The 18,374-nt window shown below is 37.6% G+C and overlaps 1 protein-coding gene across 1 annotated transcript; it reads right to left on the bottom strand.

Annotated features, from left to right (window-relative positions):
- Positions 1–464: 464 nt before the first annotated feature.
- Positions 465–14,821, bottom strand: LOC121425029 (E3 ubiquitin-protein ligase MARCHF5-like). The gene is made up of 5 exons (XM_041620964.1): positions 14,728–14,821; positions 10,767–10,864; positions 4,744–4,949; positions 3,799–4,289; positions 465–3,069 (listed from the first exon to the last, which is right to left on the bottom strand). The coding sequence occupies exons 2-5, from the start codon at positions 10,838–10,840 to the stop codon at positions 2,956–2,958; spliced, it is 885 nt and encodes a 294-aa protein (XP_041476898.1). The 5' UTR covers positions 10,841–10,864; positions 14,728–14,821; the 3' UTR covers positions 465–2,955.
- Between the last annotated feature and the right edge of the window lie 3,553 nt (positions 14,822–18,374).

Here is an 18,374-nt window from a genome sequence, read left to right as displayed (position 1 = left end):
TTATGTGACAATTGGCTATCCATACTTAAACCACAACTTTAACCTGAGTTTAAGTTAAGCCCGACTTCAGAATATGGGCCTAAGAAATTTTGAATTTACCATATTCTATTTTGATTTGAATATTAACTTCAAAATGTATTTGCATTCATATGATTTATATTTCTATGTTTCCTTTTTTTGTCATATTTCATTTTTCATTACACTTCTCCTCCATCCACATCTGGCTTTCATCAGGATACTCTTCCTACATCCCCTTCAGCTTCTTAATCTCCCTATAACGCCCCCCCACCCCCTTCCTGTTTCTATTGTCTGTCTTCTTCCTGCTAAGCCTTCTATTAAGGATAAATTCCAGTTGTGGTAACGATCTCAAAATGACCTTTTACAGAATCCAATATAATGACCACGCAAGTGTCTGCTTATATGAATAAAATATATGTGCGGAAGGATTCTGGAAGAAATTGTGTAATTGCTGAGAAATAAGCAAAATAAGCACGGATTCGGGTACTTCCGTCAGGTCTTTATTCCAGCAATATAATATACACTGTCCCACGTGTGCCTACCTGTGTTGGCGATGTTCAGTGTGGTTGTTTTTCAGCTTAGATTTTATGATTTCACAAAACGCAGTTTATGTAACTGTACCAGATCTAGATCAACAATGATATAGTAATACTTAACCTTGGTTTTACAGACTTTCTCACGAAATCTGCGTTTTAATGCAACTGCTGTAATTTAGCTTTAAAGTTTTTTCTAATCTATTTCTCTTTCCTATCATTGTTTATCAATCTTTGATCATGATTTGAAGATGTGATTTTTATAAGCATATTTTCCATTTTAATTTATCATGTGATGTAAATTCCACCCAATCCAGCTTTGGGCTGCCATGTGGTTTTTAATAAACACCCTTTCCAATTCAGATTGAAATGCACAAAGTGTGGTTGAAAAAATCACGGCCTTGAGTAAAACTCAAAATAACCCATTATCCAATCTAAGTCAGACTAGTCCTGACCGTACGATCTACATAGCTCCATTGCTCATTCATGTTTCCACTAAATTCTTGCTGTGCTATTTATCCCATAAGACGGTATGCTGTATATATACATTCTAGAAAATTATAAATAATTTACATTATCATCAATTCTTTACACCCCGACAAGCAGGTACTGTACACAAACACAATTTTCAATGCATATTATGAATATTTCTGCAAGCTCAATCATCTCTTTGTACATATTTCAATATTCTTGATGCTCTGTTGGTAAAGAAATCATGGGACTTCATCTAGTAAATAAAGTATGGTCCTCAATCTTGTGATTACGAAAAATGCCAAGATTCAATTGCCTAACCGATAACGCTATGCATCGGCAATGGTGGCATTGAAGATCTTTATACTCGAATAAGAACGGAGCAATCCTAAATAGCACTCTACGCATGTATGGATCAGACATACCCTGGGACCAAAGACAGAAAATGAAAACTTCACATTATTTTCTTTTTCTTCACACTGTGGCAATATCCTATGGGTCGCGTGGTCCAGTGGTTAGAGCATTGGACTCCTAATCGCAATGTTGCGAGTTCGAATCCCCACTCTGCCATTATCTCCACTTTGATACAAAGACCAGAGAGTAATATCTGTCGTCTACATAAGGTCAAACACTGACTGATTAACCCAGACGTAAAAATGTTTCCTAGGTAATTGTTTATACACCAGCTTGGCATATACCAGCAAAACGCTGTCCTGCCGAGTTCCCACGGGAGTCATTAGTACCATATCCTTCCCGTGCTCCACTTTGCAGACCTTGCTCTTATTTGGCAAGTCTACAGAATGGGCAAGATCGGGAGAAAGAAAATGTGCCTTTGAACATTCTCAGAGGGTGAAAGAAAGTTCCTAGGGATAAAGTTAGTCTTGTTCACTTTAAATCCAGGTGCTGCCTTTAGTACATCTGGAAAGACCACTTAGATAGGTCCACATGTCATTAACACTCCATTTTCCCACCATTCAAAATGGGTGCTACCCGATCGGGAAGATTGGCATGAAATTTTGAAAGAGTTCAAAATTTCATGCCAATCTTCTCGATCTGAATTAAACACCTGGGGCCCGTTTCATAAAGGACTTGCAACTGTTGTAAATTTGCCATTTCGGCAACTCCTATGGAAACCTTGATTATGATTGGTTGATGAGTTCTGCTACCATGATAGTAGTTGCCATAGTGGCAAAGTTAAAACAGTTGCAAGTTCTTTATGAAATGGGCCCTTGCTGTTGGCCTGTCCTCACAATGCTCTTACTGCACTGCTCCTGATTTCAACCGATTCCTAAAACCAGCACTCCGCCAATCTAATGATTGGGATGGACCAGGCTTTCAGATCATTGGAACGGCCCTTTTACCAAGTTCATGCAAATCTTCTACAGAAAAACTACATATCAGTATTACTTCATCCTGGCATGCCAGAGCAAGAATTCATTTAGTTTCTGAAAATCACTCAGATATTAGCTGTTTTGAACACAAGAAGCCGATTCAAAGCTCATGACCTGAAAATCAATTTTCCACCATGCCAAGGCCGGAATTCAGAATTTCGTCTGAGAATCGGCACTCCTCTTCATCAAAGCAGACCATGGATGTATTCTTCTGGTTGTACACATCATGCAATTTACAGGGTTGCTGTCAGAATTTCACATTTTCTTAGATGTTACATAGCTTTAGCTCTTTGAAAACTTATCACTGCAGGGCTGTAGCTTCACTGCATTCATTTCATACTCCAAAATGACACTCTACTCGTGAATAGTGGAGCCGGAATACAAACAGAAGAAATTCAGTGGTACATATATATCTGCACAGAAATCACATGTAGGAGAGATTAACCATGACTCAAGTCTGTACCACCTTAACATGAAGAGTGAAGATCTGAAGATCACAATGAGAGGAGAGAAAGGGGGATAGGGCATTTGATGGCTGAAGGCTACCGGCTTTCCTCTGGGAAATCTTGGACCTTGCGATGAACCTGGCGCAGATACTGTTGCTGTTTGTAGAATACTTTGAGAGCACCCTTGATCGCGACAAACGCTATTCCGCCCTGTGTATGATACAAGAGGATTCAAAAGAAATAAAGTCTATTGTCACATTTTTTCCTCTGGATTTAAATTCTAACATTCATATTTACGGTATTAGAGTGTGAGGAGGTGATACTTCTTTGTAAGTCTGTATCAGTCTTCCATTCAATTTGAAAATGAAGCATTCAACATTTATTGAATTTTTTGCATGCACAACAAGCACATCTGCAAAAAACAGATACTTCATTCCAATGAGATAAGCTAGCAGAACATCACTATATTATTCTTAGAATGATCTTTTACTCTCCTTCTACCTTTGTGAGCTCAACAACAGTTAATCTAAGTTTATGATAACCCACTCATCCCAAATATGAGATACATAAATAGTGAAACTTTGTTACTTGTCCAACCAATCCTCTAAATTATGGAACAAGCCCTATCAGCCTTTCTGAAGTCATTAAAAAAATGTGGAAATTCTTAAACTCGGAAAAAAAAAAACAATCCTTATTTTTTACATTCCAGTTATTCTTTAATATCCTTTATATAAATTTTTGAAATGCACCTGGAGCACTAGACAGAGAGGACTTGGCACAATATAAGTCCAACACATTGTTATTAACCCATTGGTCATAGAAGCCAGAGAATGGATGAAAGACAAGAAAAACACTTTGATTAAAGGATTTTCTGCGAACAATTATGAAGGTGATAAATAGTATAAAAAGTGGTATTCTACACCAGAATAACATACTCACCAATATCGTTCTCTGCAGATTAGACGTTAATGAGCTAAACATAAGCTTTCCGCACATGGTAGCGATAGTTGGAAAGATGAGAGCACCGCAGAGGACTCTTGTCGCCGAGATGGGATCGGAGATCGGCTGAGGCTCCGTTGGGACTCTTGGAACAATCGGCGTCTTGATGCTTTCTTCTGGGAACAGGTAATTCCAGAAGGGCAGCTTGGGCGAGTGCTTCCGCCAAAGCCGCAGGACATAGTCCTCCCATCGAACCATCTTACCCAGGATGAGCATGACGGGAATTGTGGGTAAGCCGATGAGGAGGAAGAGGGGGTCCGCCCGTTCCATCACATCCAGTCCCTCTTTGTGGCCGAGGACTTGCATGACGGTGACAGCGCCGTAGGTAACGGCCGTCCAGTAGACCGATCCTACAACGATGCCTCCCGCTGCAAACGGGCAAACCTTGTAAATGAACCTGTCCACCAAGTCTAAGATGTATACAATGGGACCTGAGAAAGGATCAATATACAAACATTTTCAACAGACATTTGTTCACAAATATTTCATATTACAGTTTCTTCTTCTATTATGAACACTGTTCCGAGTAATGCTGAGGCCCTAAACTGCCTACATGTGCAGATGCTACCTGCAATTTGTGTATCCTGCTTAAATAATATCTGGCTTTGCAATTTGCCTATCCTAATGAAAGCAAAGAAATCATTTGAAAAAATTGGCCCATGATTTAACTCCCAGCAAGATCTTGTAAAAGATAAGCAATTGATCATACACTTGATTTCTACAATAACATGTACATTGTAGTATAAAATGCAATCAATCGTAGAAAAGTGTTCTACAATGATTGATAAGCTTTGTGTCATGGGCCTAGATGGTCTATTACCACGGATCAACCAACACTTTTTTTCACTTGTTGGCAATAAAAATCACCAAATTACCACCACTCACCAAGTTCAGGGTATGTGATGGAGTACTCTGCATTGCACTGGGGACACATGACCTTGGCCATGCTGTTACCGCGCTGTTTCTCATCGATCCAGCGTTGCAAACACATCTGATGGACCCACTTTGTTGTTCCTCGGCAGCGGCACGGCCTGACCCACTCCGCTGACCGGTCATCTTCTATCGTGGCAAAGCAAACCCAACAGGTCCTCCTGTAAAGATAAACAAAGGTCATGAGCGAGCATAGTTAGCTCAGTTGGTAAGGTGCCGGCCTGTCGCACCAACGGACATGGGTTCAAGTCCACCCCGGGCGGATGACTGCACTGTGTTTTAACATGTCCTTTCCTTATCTCATTGATGCAGGCTACATGTATGATACAGTGGAAAACACTCTGTCCCTCTGACAGGGCATTAAATGGAGGCCCTGTGCAGAGAGTCACGACCTTCACATTTTGTGGAGCGTTGTGGCCCAGTGGGTTAGTCTTCGAACTTTGAAACAGAGGGTCGAATCCCAGCCACGGCGTAATTTCCTTCAGCAAGAAACTGATCTACAGTGTGCTGCACTCAACCCAATTGAGGTAAATGGGTACCGGTAGGAATTCCTTAAAAAGCTGTGTGCGCTATGAACGCCTAGCTTAGCCGGGTAATATAGGAGCGCCTTGAGCACCTAACAAGGTGGATATATGCACAATATATTTTAAGAACCCACTGCACTATTCATATATATGGAAGTGAAGGGGGGAACCCAGGTGCAATAATCAACCTGCACTCCCCAAATCAGTTATATCGGGAGGAGAGACCTGTGAGTTAGAGTGATTCCATTCGCAATTTGAATCCCAGGCACAGGTGACACCAAAACTAGTAGGGCAATTCCATGGTAACGGAATTACAAATCAGAGAAATTTGGCTGTTATTTTTGCTCACAGCATCCAGATATCTCAGTATTTTCCCATTTTCTGAACTTAATACTATGTATAGCCACTTGTGCTTTATATTCTGAACCAACATTTTTAGAAAACCCCTCACACATTCAGATGTGAATGACGGATATGTGCTATGGTAACGGAATTACCAGAGAAATGAGTAACTTTTTAACACAAAGTTTAGTAAAAGTTTCTCTGAAATCTACAACACACTAGCTCCAAGTGAATGTCTGATTCAATTCATTATAATGTCAACTTTATTTTGAAAGTAATTTATTCACAAATATCATCAACAAATTTTCATGATTGGGCTTTCTTTAGGGGAAGTACATGGTAACGGAATTACACATAATGGTAACGGAATTACGCCTCTGACTTATGTGAAGTAAATTAGTATTTTTAGGCATTTATGACTGAATAAATGCCCCAATAAAGCTTGTTCATATATTTTTCTCTAATATTTAACGCAAACTAAGTACTTCACGTCTATAATATCAAATAAAATACAAGTATATAGTATGTGATAGGTGGCTCCACCATGAATAAACATAATTTTACAAAAAATTACGGATCATTGGTAATCAAATTTTAGTTCATTTTCAACTTCAGGGGTATTGGGACTTACTAGTCACTTTTTGCCTCCTGTACTGATAAAAATAATTATGCAAAGGCTAAAAATCATCACTAATACTCATGGTAACGGAATTACATGGACTACAGCCATCCGTATACATATCAGGAATTTTACAAAAACTGAGGACAGCATTTGGTCAGATCTGCATATTTAGTCAAAAATTTGTGTAGATGATAGTTTAAGATATTCTAAACTCAGTGAATACTCAAAAGAAACATAGTTTCATATAAAATTGGCATCTTAAAACAGTTAAACTGAAATCTTTCTATTCGGTTGTTCAATAAATGTACTGAAAATGAGAATCAATGCTGAAACCAAATGAAAATAGTGTTGACATTTACATTTTGAAAGAATGTTGTAGACAACTAAGCAATAATTGGTTCTTAATTAGTGCACCAATTAATCTAATTATCTTTAAAAAGGTAAGGATTCATTTTCTGTCAATACATGTATGTGGCTCACTGAGGACTGCAATTAGCAGATCTGAGTATTACATGTAAGTCAATATCAGACATCTTCCTGACAGATGTATTTCCCAAATGTGACCCTAAGAAACTGCAGTGATTTGATGGTCATGTCATATTCATGACCCGAGTTGGTTTTCTTAGGCCATGATTTTTTATTGTATTTCTATTAAAAATTGTCATCTTTCATACAAAATATGAAAATTTATCCGGGATGAAGTTTTATCTCCCATATCTAAAGATATGTGACAAAACAGTGCCTAGGATATAGACATGATCATCGCGCATCCAACTATTGCATCACAGATGATGTGCCTGCGCCAATATTCCTTTGAAGAAAAAAAAAAGAACCTCAAATTGGGTGGAGGCTATTCTCTCTATCCATTTTCAATTTCAGCAATATTTCTTGGTCAATTCGCTAAAAATTTTGAAATGAAAATAAAGGGAAAAAATTAATTATTCAATCATGAGAGTACTACTCTAATATTTTTCTTGCAGATTGAAGAAATATTTCAAATAATTTTGTTGACTAATATTGTCTATGAAATGAAATGAGGTAGGAAATAGTGTAATATTGACTTCTAAAATAAAGTAATGTTCATTTTTTTCAATTAAATCCCTGTAAGCACAGAATTTGATTTGATGCAATCGCACTCATTTGCCGAAACTCATGGCAGAAAGGCTTTTCATTGGTTGAATGAGATGAGTGCTATAAAAAACTGCCTTTTTCATTGGAAATTGCTTCATAAATAGGTACTTGTACATGTCACAGAGATAAAACGAATACAAAATGGTTATTAGAATACCATTTCGGAAAGAATTTGAGGTGATTTTATATCACTACTTTTAATATTTTATTTTATATCAGAATGTATCTGAGAATACTACCACTGTCTCTTTGCATTTTTCTCACAGCAGAATCCTGAACATTTCTACCCATTTCCAACTGAGTTATGTTGCTGTTCTCAGATGTTTTGTTATTGATGACAGTTGGTCTCAAGTCTCAACATTATCACCAGATGTCCTCTCCGTAGAGGAGTGTTCATTTTGTGTATCATCCTCACTTAAAGGGTCATCGTTGTTACCGGTACTCACTTTATCCCTGAAGCAGTGATTATTGGATGATGCTGACTTTGCATGTTTCTGAGCATCCATTGCATAGGGGTGGACAACAGTATTGGTTTGGTGCTAGCTAATTAATTTAAGACATCTTGAATATCTTTGTCAAATCCACCATAATTTTGGAAATGTCATCTGTATAAAGATTTGGTACATGTGACTCTTGCAACATCTGCAAATTATGGATCTCACTTCAATCTTTTCCACTCATTACTTTTTACTGCTCACTACACTGTTTGCCAATGCCAGAGTCTGGTCCCTCACCATGGCTTGTTGGAAAGAATTTCCAATCTTCCGATGCAAGGAGAGTTACACAGAAGATATTGCTTAAATTATTAGGCAGTACCTTCTGAAAAATATAACCACTTCTTTGAAGCATAGAACAACATGTACTCCCAGCCATCCCCGAATTTCTTTACTGAAAAGTTCACTACAGACTGTTGAGGATGAGTTGATCAAAGGCAATTATCAAAAAATGAATGCCATTCTTTTCCAAGGCACACACAGTGAAAATGGTCACTTCGTGATTGTGCGTCTAGTATTTTGGATCTCATTAGAACTGGTACTTGGCAATGACATTTTTTTTCAAAATCAATCCGGATGAAAATTTTTTGAAGCTCATCCTGCATAATCATATTACTTCTACTCCTCCCCAAGAAGTGATTGCCCATTAATCATTTGTAAGGCATTCACCTACATTTGTATGCTCCATCAACATACCAGGATATTGCTAATGTACATTATCTTGCATTTTTCTGAATATTATACTCAGGCCATACTGAATGGGACTTGCTGTCAAGTAATTGTATAATTTCATCCTGATTTGGAGTGTAATTACTAATCATAAGGCTTTTAATGTTTATAACTATGATCTTCAGCTAAGATATCAACGTGTCAATGGAACAAAATGGGCTAACGCACACCCCTTTAAAGATATGATAATGGTAATTCCGTTACCATGTAATTCCGTTACCACAGTTACAGCAGAATTAGAAATGATATTTCAAAAAAATGTTGCTAAGTCTTTAGTAAATCACATGAAATCAGAGAATTCAGAATTATATAAAATTTAAGTAAGTATTTAGTTCATAGGGAAAACTTTTCAGTTTCATGGTAACGGAATTACATCCGTTTTTGTAGTAGATTGCAAAGTTTTCTCTGAGAAATTTGAAAATACCCATGATAAAGACATTTACTACTGGTAGTTATGACACCTTCACACACAACATTAGATGATTTTGAACCAAAATTTAAAAACACTTTTTTTAGTTATTAAATTTATCCAAAATAATGTAAAATACATGTTCTCTAATTGAAAATGGTCATCAAATTCAAAAGATCACTCAGCAAAAACCGTAACAGGTATTTGAAAAAGGTTTTCAGTTCCTTAAAATATAAGGTTTTTTGTACAAAGGACATTCACATTCAGATGCATATTATTAATTTTGAATTTTACTGTTTTTACCCTCTCCCATGTGGAATGGCCCAGTAGTAAATACACTGTACTAGTTAAATAAATAAACATGATTACAGGCTAGGATAAATATAGCAAGGTCTACAGCAAGGTCTCTTTATACAGCTTCACTTCAAGAATTGACCTTTACAGGAGAATGAAGCCTATGAATCCAGTTGAATTCATAAAGAGTAAACAAAACAAGCAAAGGTCATGAGACAACAAGATAAAAGCTAGGAAAAAATAGCAAAGTCTGAAGATACAACAAGGTCTCGATATAAAGCTTCTTAAGAGTCAAAGCTTTTGTACGCTATTCTTCCAAGCAATAATAATACACTGTCCCACATGTGCACAACTGTGTTGGTAATCGAAGTGTGATCATTTTTTTTCAGCTTAGATTTTATGATTTCAAAAATTTCAGTTTAAAAATATAACTGCACCATATCTATCTGGATCCACAGTGATGTAGTGACAATTAATTTTGGTTTTACAGACTTTATTGTGAAATCTGTGATTAATTAATGCAACCTTAAATCTTTATTCATTAAAGGCCAATGTGCCTACGCAGCCATTTTGCTCAGCACGAGATGTATACAACATTAACTACATATACTACATACAGTTCCTAGATCATTACCCATGTGCAACATTTTGATCATACAGTAATACACTCTCTCTAGAAATTTGAGGTGTCCAAAGGAAACAGATGTCCCCGCTTAATGTGATCAGAAATTCACTCAGTGTGATTGAACCTAATATCTTGCAGAAACCAATATGCATTATAATGAAAAAATAATTAGACCTTTGACCTAAAGACTCACTTTTCCCATAATAATCACTGACAGAAGATATGACAGTCAGGTCATTTGATGTGACCTGATCATATTTTGGTGTCATCTACACAGACACCAAACATTTTTAATATCTGGTGAATATTTCCAAAGTTATCATGCCGAAACCAACTCGCATATTCAATGAGCTGTTACCTTTCACCTGCGGACTCCTAGTTCAAAGTAATCCTGTATCATGGTGTCATCTACCTACACACCAACAAAATTTTTAATCCGTTGAAAATTTCATGTTATCACGCGGACACCAACTCGCATATTCAATGAGCTGTGACCCTTGAGTCTTGACCTGTGGACTCCGAATTCTAACGTTGCCTGTATTTTGATGTCATCTACCTACACACCCAAAATTTCTAAAATTGATTAAATATTTTTCGAGTCATTGCGCGGAAACCAAGTGGGGGGTGGACGTAAGGACGGACAGGGGCAACGCTTAATGCTCCCTCCGGACTCTGTCTGCGGGGGCATAAGAAAAACTGGTTAAATTAGGATTCTCAGATTCAGCAAAAAAAAAAAAAACTTAAAATTGTCACCAGTTATACAAAACTTGTCTGAACTAGGAGAGCTTAAATTTGTGGAAAGACTGACCTGTCATCGATACTATTTGGTCTTGATAGAGGCTGTGGTGCACACCCTTCCATGGTTGTCGTATAACTAGTCATCACCTAAATTACCTTCTGGAGGCTCTGAAATTACAAATAAAGATAAAAACAATGAAATTTTGAAATACTATTTGCCAAATCATGGAATACTGTGTAATCGTATTCACTGGATCTGTCAATAAGAAACAGATTAATGACTTTGAACGAATCCAAAAACTGGTCTGTAGAATTCTGCTTGGACTTTTTAAAAATATATATATATAATGCAGATTCTTGTTGACTTCAAACTCAATACCTTAGAATGTAGAAGAATATTGTGGACTTTTCCAAGTTTCTGAGGAAAAAAAAGTGGAATATGGTGACCCCCAAGAAAATAAGCTTACATGACCATAAGAAAAAATCCACATTCCATTAATTTAAATCAGGGTTGGCACATTTTAAACAGTGTTTGAAAACATACGTTTTTTTTCACAAAAAATGTGTTTTTTTACAAAAAGAGATGTGTTTTAAAACAGCGCATAGACTTGTGTGTTGTAAATTTGAATGGATGTGATAATTGTTTTTTTTTTTTACTCTTGTTTCTTCTTGAGTGGTGTATCGTTTTCTTCTAACTATAACTCTTTCTCAACACCACTCTTTTTCTCCTCTTGCTCTTTCCCCATTTGTTCTTCCCTTCTCCATCGCTTTGTCATGTTCCTTTTAATCCTTTCCTCCACGTTCATTGTGCACATCAATCCATATGGTCACATGTCATAAGGTGAAGTCCAATTTCGTGAACAGAGTAAAAATGGTCAAAAAAGTTATTTGTTAAATAGGTATTACCATTCTTCAAATAATGAAGGAGGATTTTATCCTAAAATACCTATATTTTTTCTTAAATTTGCTCATTTATATCTAATTAATACATACACATTGATGTCAATGTAAATTTGGATTTTCAAATTGCGTTGGTTTTTTTTTCAAATTGGCTCGTTTGCACATAAAATGGTCACAGGTATCAAAAATTAATGCTACACTGTACATTGGATCACCCTAGTATTTTGCAGTTTTATTATTAGAACATTATCCATAACAAAAAAAAATGGTGATCTGTTATTGCATGCATATTAATTACCGGTACATCTAATTTTGACGATGTTTAATTTTGCAATTTTTTCAAAAAAAGCTGACTTTCACCCATAATTGCCTTGCAAATTCACTACACCATGATTAGAAAAAAGTTTTTTTTTTGCAATGATTGATACAAGACTTATAAAGGAAAAACTGAATTTTACAAATTGTTGGGGTTTTTTGCTAAAATTTACTAATTAGATTGATTGCAGACTGGAGGTAACATGCACATGCACCAAAGCTAATTCTTGAATATTTTCAAAGAACTTTGTCAAATTTGAATAAAACTTAGTTGTTCTTTGCATTTAAAACTAGAATTTTTAGAATTTAGAAATATGAGACTGTCAGTCAGTATACATTGACATGTACATTCATTATGACATAAAAGAATAGATTAGTAGAAGTAGTAGTATGGTATTTATTCAATAAGAAAACTGGCAAAACAGTCCAAAGACTGAAAAATCCAGTGAACAGTATAAACAAAGGCAAAGTACAATATTATAAAGATGAAATAAAAGCAAAAAATTACAACCAATTAAGTAACACATTGATCAATGAAGCATGTACAAACGTCAAGAAGTGTGGCATAATAAATATTACGTTTTAGTTATGAAAGTTCATTAACTGCATGCCTATATAGATTGTATGAATGTACATCAATAAAAAGTGATGCCAAGAGTCTTTGAATAATTCTAAAGTGGAATTAGACCCAATCTATATTGAAATCTAAAGAAATTAGGAAAAAAATGTTGTTGAATGTACGCATTGGCTAACTTTTCCCTACTTTACTGTGTAGGGACATTGAAATATATCCCAAAGTTTGTTTTTGACAATAAATGAACTTTATTTTGTTTTAAAAGTAGTGACATTTAACACAACAAATGCTTTAAATGAACAAGAATTATGAATTAAGATTGTATTTCAACATTTCATAATTTCTCTCCTTACACCCCCATCTCGATTGGACATTTTGTTACGATTCATAACAAAAATGGCAGATCGAGATGGGGGTAGGAGAGAACGTTTTTTGAGGTTCCAGTCTGTGCCCAGATGTCAGGAAACTGCCTCTCGTTAGACCTTCATCCATATAATCGAGGTAAGTGCATAATTTCTATTTTCACAATTCATTCGGAGAAATATTTAGACCATAAATCACGCTAGTCCCGTGAGTATGGTCAAATACACGGTAAGCCCCTGGGCTCCCAGAGTTACCAGCTGCATAGACAATGCACACGTACGGTACTCACACTGCACTGTTCACAATGCACATACATGTACTGACGGTGGGATATGGTAGCCTCATAAGGGAGGCTTTTTTTTAGAATTTCAAAATCCGCGGAAATCCGCCGATCCGCGGAGAAATCTCATGCCTGTATATTTAGCATATAGTTGTAGCTTCAAAATGAGACCTTAAAAACAAATTTGGCCATGGGGCTGCGATGTAGCTACAAATTATCGTCAGCACTGCATGGAATTTTGTTCAACTTCCACCGTTTTTGCATACCCAACTTATGAAATGCGACCATATAATAAAGAATATTCTCATTTTAAGAAACATATCTGAGTGTTGTGCTCACTTTTTGGACAGGGAAAGAACGCCATTTAAAATAAGCTCAAGTACATGAATTAGTATAATAGAGTCATTCCATCTGGATTCACCCTTTAAGGTATTATTTTCCCCTTGACATACAAGTACACAATGACATATTATTTCATGGTAATGAAGCAAGCAATAATAAAACTGAATGGAAGTCTGGTCCATCTGCAGATGTACACGCTGTACAGCGTATTCCATGGAGAAAGCGAGCATTCGCTTTGACTTTTCGAGAGTAGGTTGACATTAAGTTCCTCGCACGTATAAAAATTATGCTGCCGTATCGCATGCGATATGCGCAAGGTACGGGTCTAGTCCGGGCTTGGACCCTCACGTGCGCACGCGATGTTTTGAAATCGGCAGCGGATTAATTATATGTGTGAGGAATTTCATGTTGCCTCTAAATCACCAATTTTGAGACCGATAGACGCATGGAAAAGAAATGAAACTAGGTAGGTGTAAAGTAAGAATATTAATTTTTGTTTTTAAAGATCATGATGTTGCATGAATTTCTTATCCCCCCCCCCCCATAAAATCCCACCTTTGTCACTCAGAATATCAGATAGAGTTCACGGTCTCGAAGTTCTGGTAGGTGGAGTGTAGTGTAGAGGAGCCGGCACAAACTTCGCTCGAGGTAGATTTTGACGAGATACACTTACTCATGAGTGTACTCATAATTTTGTCATGAAGGCATTATCATATTGGGAACCACCGTTCACTTCATACAGCAGCGCTTTAATCAGTCACACGCACGGTTCCTTATTTCCACCTCCATTCACTTAAATTGTACACAAAAGTGCGTGTACACAAATTGACAAGTGGTTCCCGAAACCACGATTTGGCCACAATTACCCCGGTATCTGAAAGATTTTGTGAAATAAAAAGAAAGAAATTTGAGTAAAATCTTAACGGAAAGACAAGACAACTAAAATAGGTGCGCAGACTTGGGGACCACCATCATAATTAAGCCTACGTCAGTAATTAACTTACTCTCTCCACGCTATATTTCCCGACTGCCTGAATCACGAAGTTGTGATAAGGCCTATGCGACATGCGTGCATGAGAATCGCACACGCCGATTAAGGAAATCTATAACGTCCATTGCTCATTGCATTGGCTTAGGGTTTGGCTTGGCTAAACAAGACGGAAAATATTTGAAATGAAGTGCACACCATAAACAACGAGTCAATGTCTCAAAAATGCAAATAACACAACAAAACATTAGAGTTCTAGTCTAACTCACCCTTTTTGTATTACAATGCAGGGCTACACTACAATCTACCCTTTGATGCTCGATTCAGAGTACCATTGACATTGTACTAGAGTGGGAATGCGAGTCGGAAGGCGTAATTGGTAGGCAAACGTACGTACCGGCAAAGATAGTACCGGGTATGGTACCGGTACCGTACGCAGTGTTTCCACGGCTCAAAAATAAATTTCGAGAAACTGAATCCCAAATTTCCTGAGATTCATAGATATTTCCTGGAATTTTCAAGTTTGAATTTAAACGAAAATCGGGCAATAATACAGCGAGAATAAATCCGGCCTAGGTGGCCCTAATCAAGGATTTTAGCATTTTTTTGTTCACGCCCTCTGAAAAAAAGGAACAAAATTACAAATGCGCGCGCGAGTTTCCACTTTGAAGGAAATTACCCGAATTCCGGGAAATCCGAAAATTACAATGAAACAACAATTGAATATAGCAACTATTAATATTCATATTATATTTACATGATTTTAACCTCCATACGTAGCTCAAAAATTTTCGCTCGCGCTCCGCGCTCGCATTTTGTAATGTAGTTCCTATTTTTAAAGAGGGCGGGGACAAAAAAAAAATGCTATATTCCCTGATTTTTGCCATCTGGAACAAATTTACACTCGTTGTATTATTGCCGGCCGAAAATTTCGTTAAAAATCAATCTTGATAATTCTGCAGGAAATATTTATGAATTTCAGGAAATTTGGAATCCCGGTTTATTTCGGGAAATTAATTTATTTTGGAGCTGTGGAAACACTGAGCGCGAGCGAAAAATTTTGAGCTACGTATGGCTGTAAAACATTAAGATGTCACCTGAATATCATGAATGTTGATAGCTTCTACGTTTGTTGTTTAATTGTAAATTTCGGATTTCCCGAAATTTCCTGGAATTTTTTCATTTCCCGGAAATTACCTGGAAAACGTCTGGATTTCCCGGAAAGTTCGGGTAATTTCGAAACACTGACGGTACGGTCAAAAGTCATACGCTCGGCCCCGCTGCGATACGTGCATAACACGCGACCTCGAGCTAGATCTGTATGAGTATCTAGCTCTAGTCTAACAAGGCGGGGTAAGTTGAGCAATTTTTCGTTTCTGTTACTGTACATGATTCATAATCTTGTAGAAATCTGTACCTTGCCTTAAAATTTAATTCTTGGGAAACATGTTTTACCTATATATAACATTCTACCCCCACACTCAAAGTCACTGTCCGGGTCACTGTCACCTTTTGACATGTTTGAAAAAAACTATATGTCAAAAGGGCAAATGGCTTAATTTGCCTCACTTGGGGTATAAAGTTGAGCCACCTTCTGCGGTAAGTTGAGCCAACAAAAACAAGAGCCAGCATGACAATTTTATATTTAAGGTTTTTTTACTTGCTAATTCTCTATAAATACTAACATCCTCTAAAATGAAAACAACTGTCTCATGAAGTTGGTCCTTTTAATTTCTGCTTGCATATCTAGTGTGTTTCAAGTACCTGAATTGCCATATGGCTCATCTAGTGCCATGTTGGCTGGCTCACCCACCCCAGTCATCCTAACTTATGTGATATTTTCACATCAACAGTTTCGTTTGCATGCATCCATCATCTTATCATGCAAAAGACTATCACGACAAGAATGAAGAGCCATATACCTGGCCTGTATTTAAAGATGCATGTGGGCCAAAAAGCGCTTATAAATATTTCACACCTTTTTGAATAGGCCTACTTTTTTGAGTGAAATATATGTTAGGGGTTTTGTGTAATGGGTCATCAATATAATTATGGCACCACCAAGTTTCCACAGGGAGGGGGTGAGGGGCAAAACCGTCCGCCAAAAAAAAGGTCTTCAATCACAAATAAAGGATTCCGTACCAGAAAAACAATGACAAGCAAAAAAAGGGGGGGGGGAGTTCAAGCTCGTCAGGGGGCAATAAAGGTCTTATAAGCTCGTCAGGGGGGGGGGGGCAGGGATACGTCCTTTTCATGGGTAGTGGCTCGTCAGTCTGCCGCCCCCCCCCCCGCAGGGTACCCTATACAGTGGGCACCACCACCACGTCTGACTCATTAATTATCGGCCTGGGGGTGGTGGCTCAACTATCACCCCTATGCTCAACCGTACCCAGCCTCCGATCCCCTACTCATGTATAGTGTCTTAAAACGAGATAATATGAATAATTGTTGTACTATAACCTAGAACAATATTGTAAGCGAGGCCTATATATGCAATAATCAGTTTTAAACATTATATAGATTCAATGTGAAATATCTTGGAACCTACTTTTTTTTTTACCAGTTTGTCAACATGTCGTGACAGACGATATCATGGACTTTGTTCTGATGTTGGCCAAACACTTCTTCTGCGACATCGTAAAGAAGTTGGAAGTCATAACATTGGCCCAACATTTACATTTTGACACTTTCCCAGCCTTTCTCCATCGTCAACATTACGATGTTGGCGGGACGTTGGTCGGAAATCCATTTGCGATATACTAATCAAATCAAAATTAATACTTTGGTCCAACGTTGTATTATTTGCAATTATTTCACGACTGGCAAAACTGTAGACGTTGATGTTGGCCCATCACTATACCTGCGACATGGTAAAGAAGTCGAATTTACAACGTTGGCCCAATATTCAGATTTTCACACTTTCCCAACCTATCCCGGACCTACCCCTATTGTGAACACGGACATGACAGATGTTGGCATGGCGTTGGACTTATTTTTTGCGTAATCATTGGCCCAACGATATATTTTTTGACCAATTGCCAACACTTCGTGACTGACGATGTTGTTGACGTTATATTGATGGCCTACTTTTGCGACATCATGATGAAGTCGAAGTCGCTTTGCCAACCTTTCCCTATTGTCAACATTGTGACGTTGACGTGGTTTGGATATCAATATAGATCGTTGGTCCTAGGCGCGGATCCATGGGACGCCGAGGGGGCCTTGCCCACTGCCCCCGCTCATAAAAGGAAAGGGAGGAAGAGGAGGAAAGGAAGAGAAAAAGATAGAGGAAGAGGGGGAAAGGAATTCCACCGTAAAAAAATATTGGGAAATATTTTTACCACCATGAGGATAATTACGTGTCCAACCAATTTTGGGCAGCATTTTAACCAATGCGGGAAGCATATTGTCCAGTAAGGTTAAAAATAAGTAGCAATTACTTTAGAATGGGCAAAATTGTCATCACACTGGATAAATAAAAATGCCCAAGCGAAATGCCCAATGTTGGTTGAACACATGATTACCTCATGGAACACTTTTCTCCAGAGAAGGGAAGAGGGGGATAAAATATTTAAAAAGAGAGGGGGAGAGAAAGATGGGGAAAGGAAGAAAAAAATAGAGAAGGGAAAAGGGAAAGAAGAGAAGAAAACGGACAGAGGAATAGGGGGAAGAATGAGAAGAAATCAGGTGTAGGGGAAAAGGAAGAAAAGAAAAAAGAGAGGGTGAGAAAGAGGGGGAGAAGAGAATAAATAGAGAGGAAGAGGCTGGACAAAAGAAAAAAAGAGAAGAGGGGGAAAAGAAAGAAACAAAGGAGGGGGAGAAAAGAAGAAAAAAGGGAAGAGGGGGAAGGAATAGAGGAAGAGGAAAAAAGAGAGGAAGAGGGGAGAGGGAAAAGAAGAAAAAAAGGGGGAAGAGG

Source organism: Lytechinus variegatus, chromosome 12 (genome assembly GCF_018143015.1).
Source record: "Lytechinus variegatus isolate NC3 chromosome 12, Lvar_3.0, whole genome shotgun sequence".
NCBI classification, from domain to species: Eukaryota; Metazoa; Echinodermata; class Echinoidea; order Temnopleuroida; family Toxopneustidae; genus Lytechinus; species Lytechinus variegatus.
The sequence above is the reverse complement of the archived record's forward strand: the minus strand, read 5'-3'. Positions and strand labels throughout refer to the sequence as shown.

Bases quoted from the DNA above. Each gene is read 5' to 3' on its own strand.
- LOC121425029 (XM_041620964.1), bottom strand. From the start codon at position 10,840: ATGACTAGTTATACGACAACCATGGAAGGGTGTGCACCACAGCCTCTA. The intron at 4,290-4,743 runs GTGAGTGGTGGT...ATCCTTTCTCAG, and splicing joins CATCACATACCCTGAACTTG to GTCCCATTGTATACATCTTA. The intron at 3,070-3,798 runs GTGAGTATGTTA...TATCATACACAG, and splicing joins ATCTGCAGAGAACGATATTG to GGCGGAATAGCGTTTGTCGC.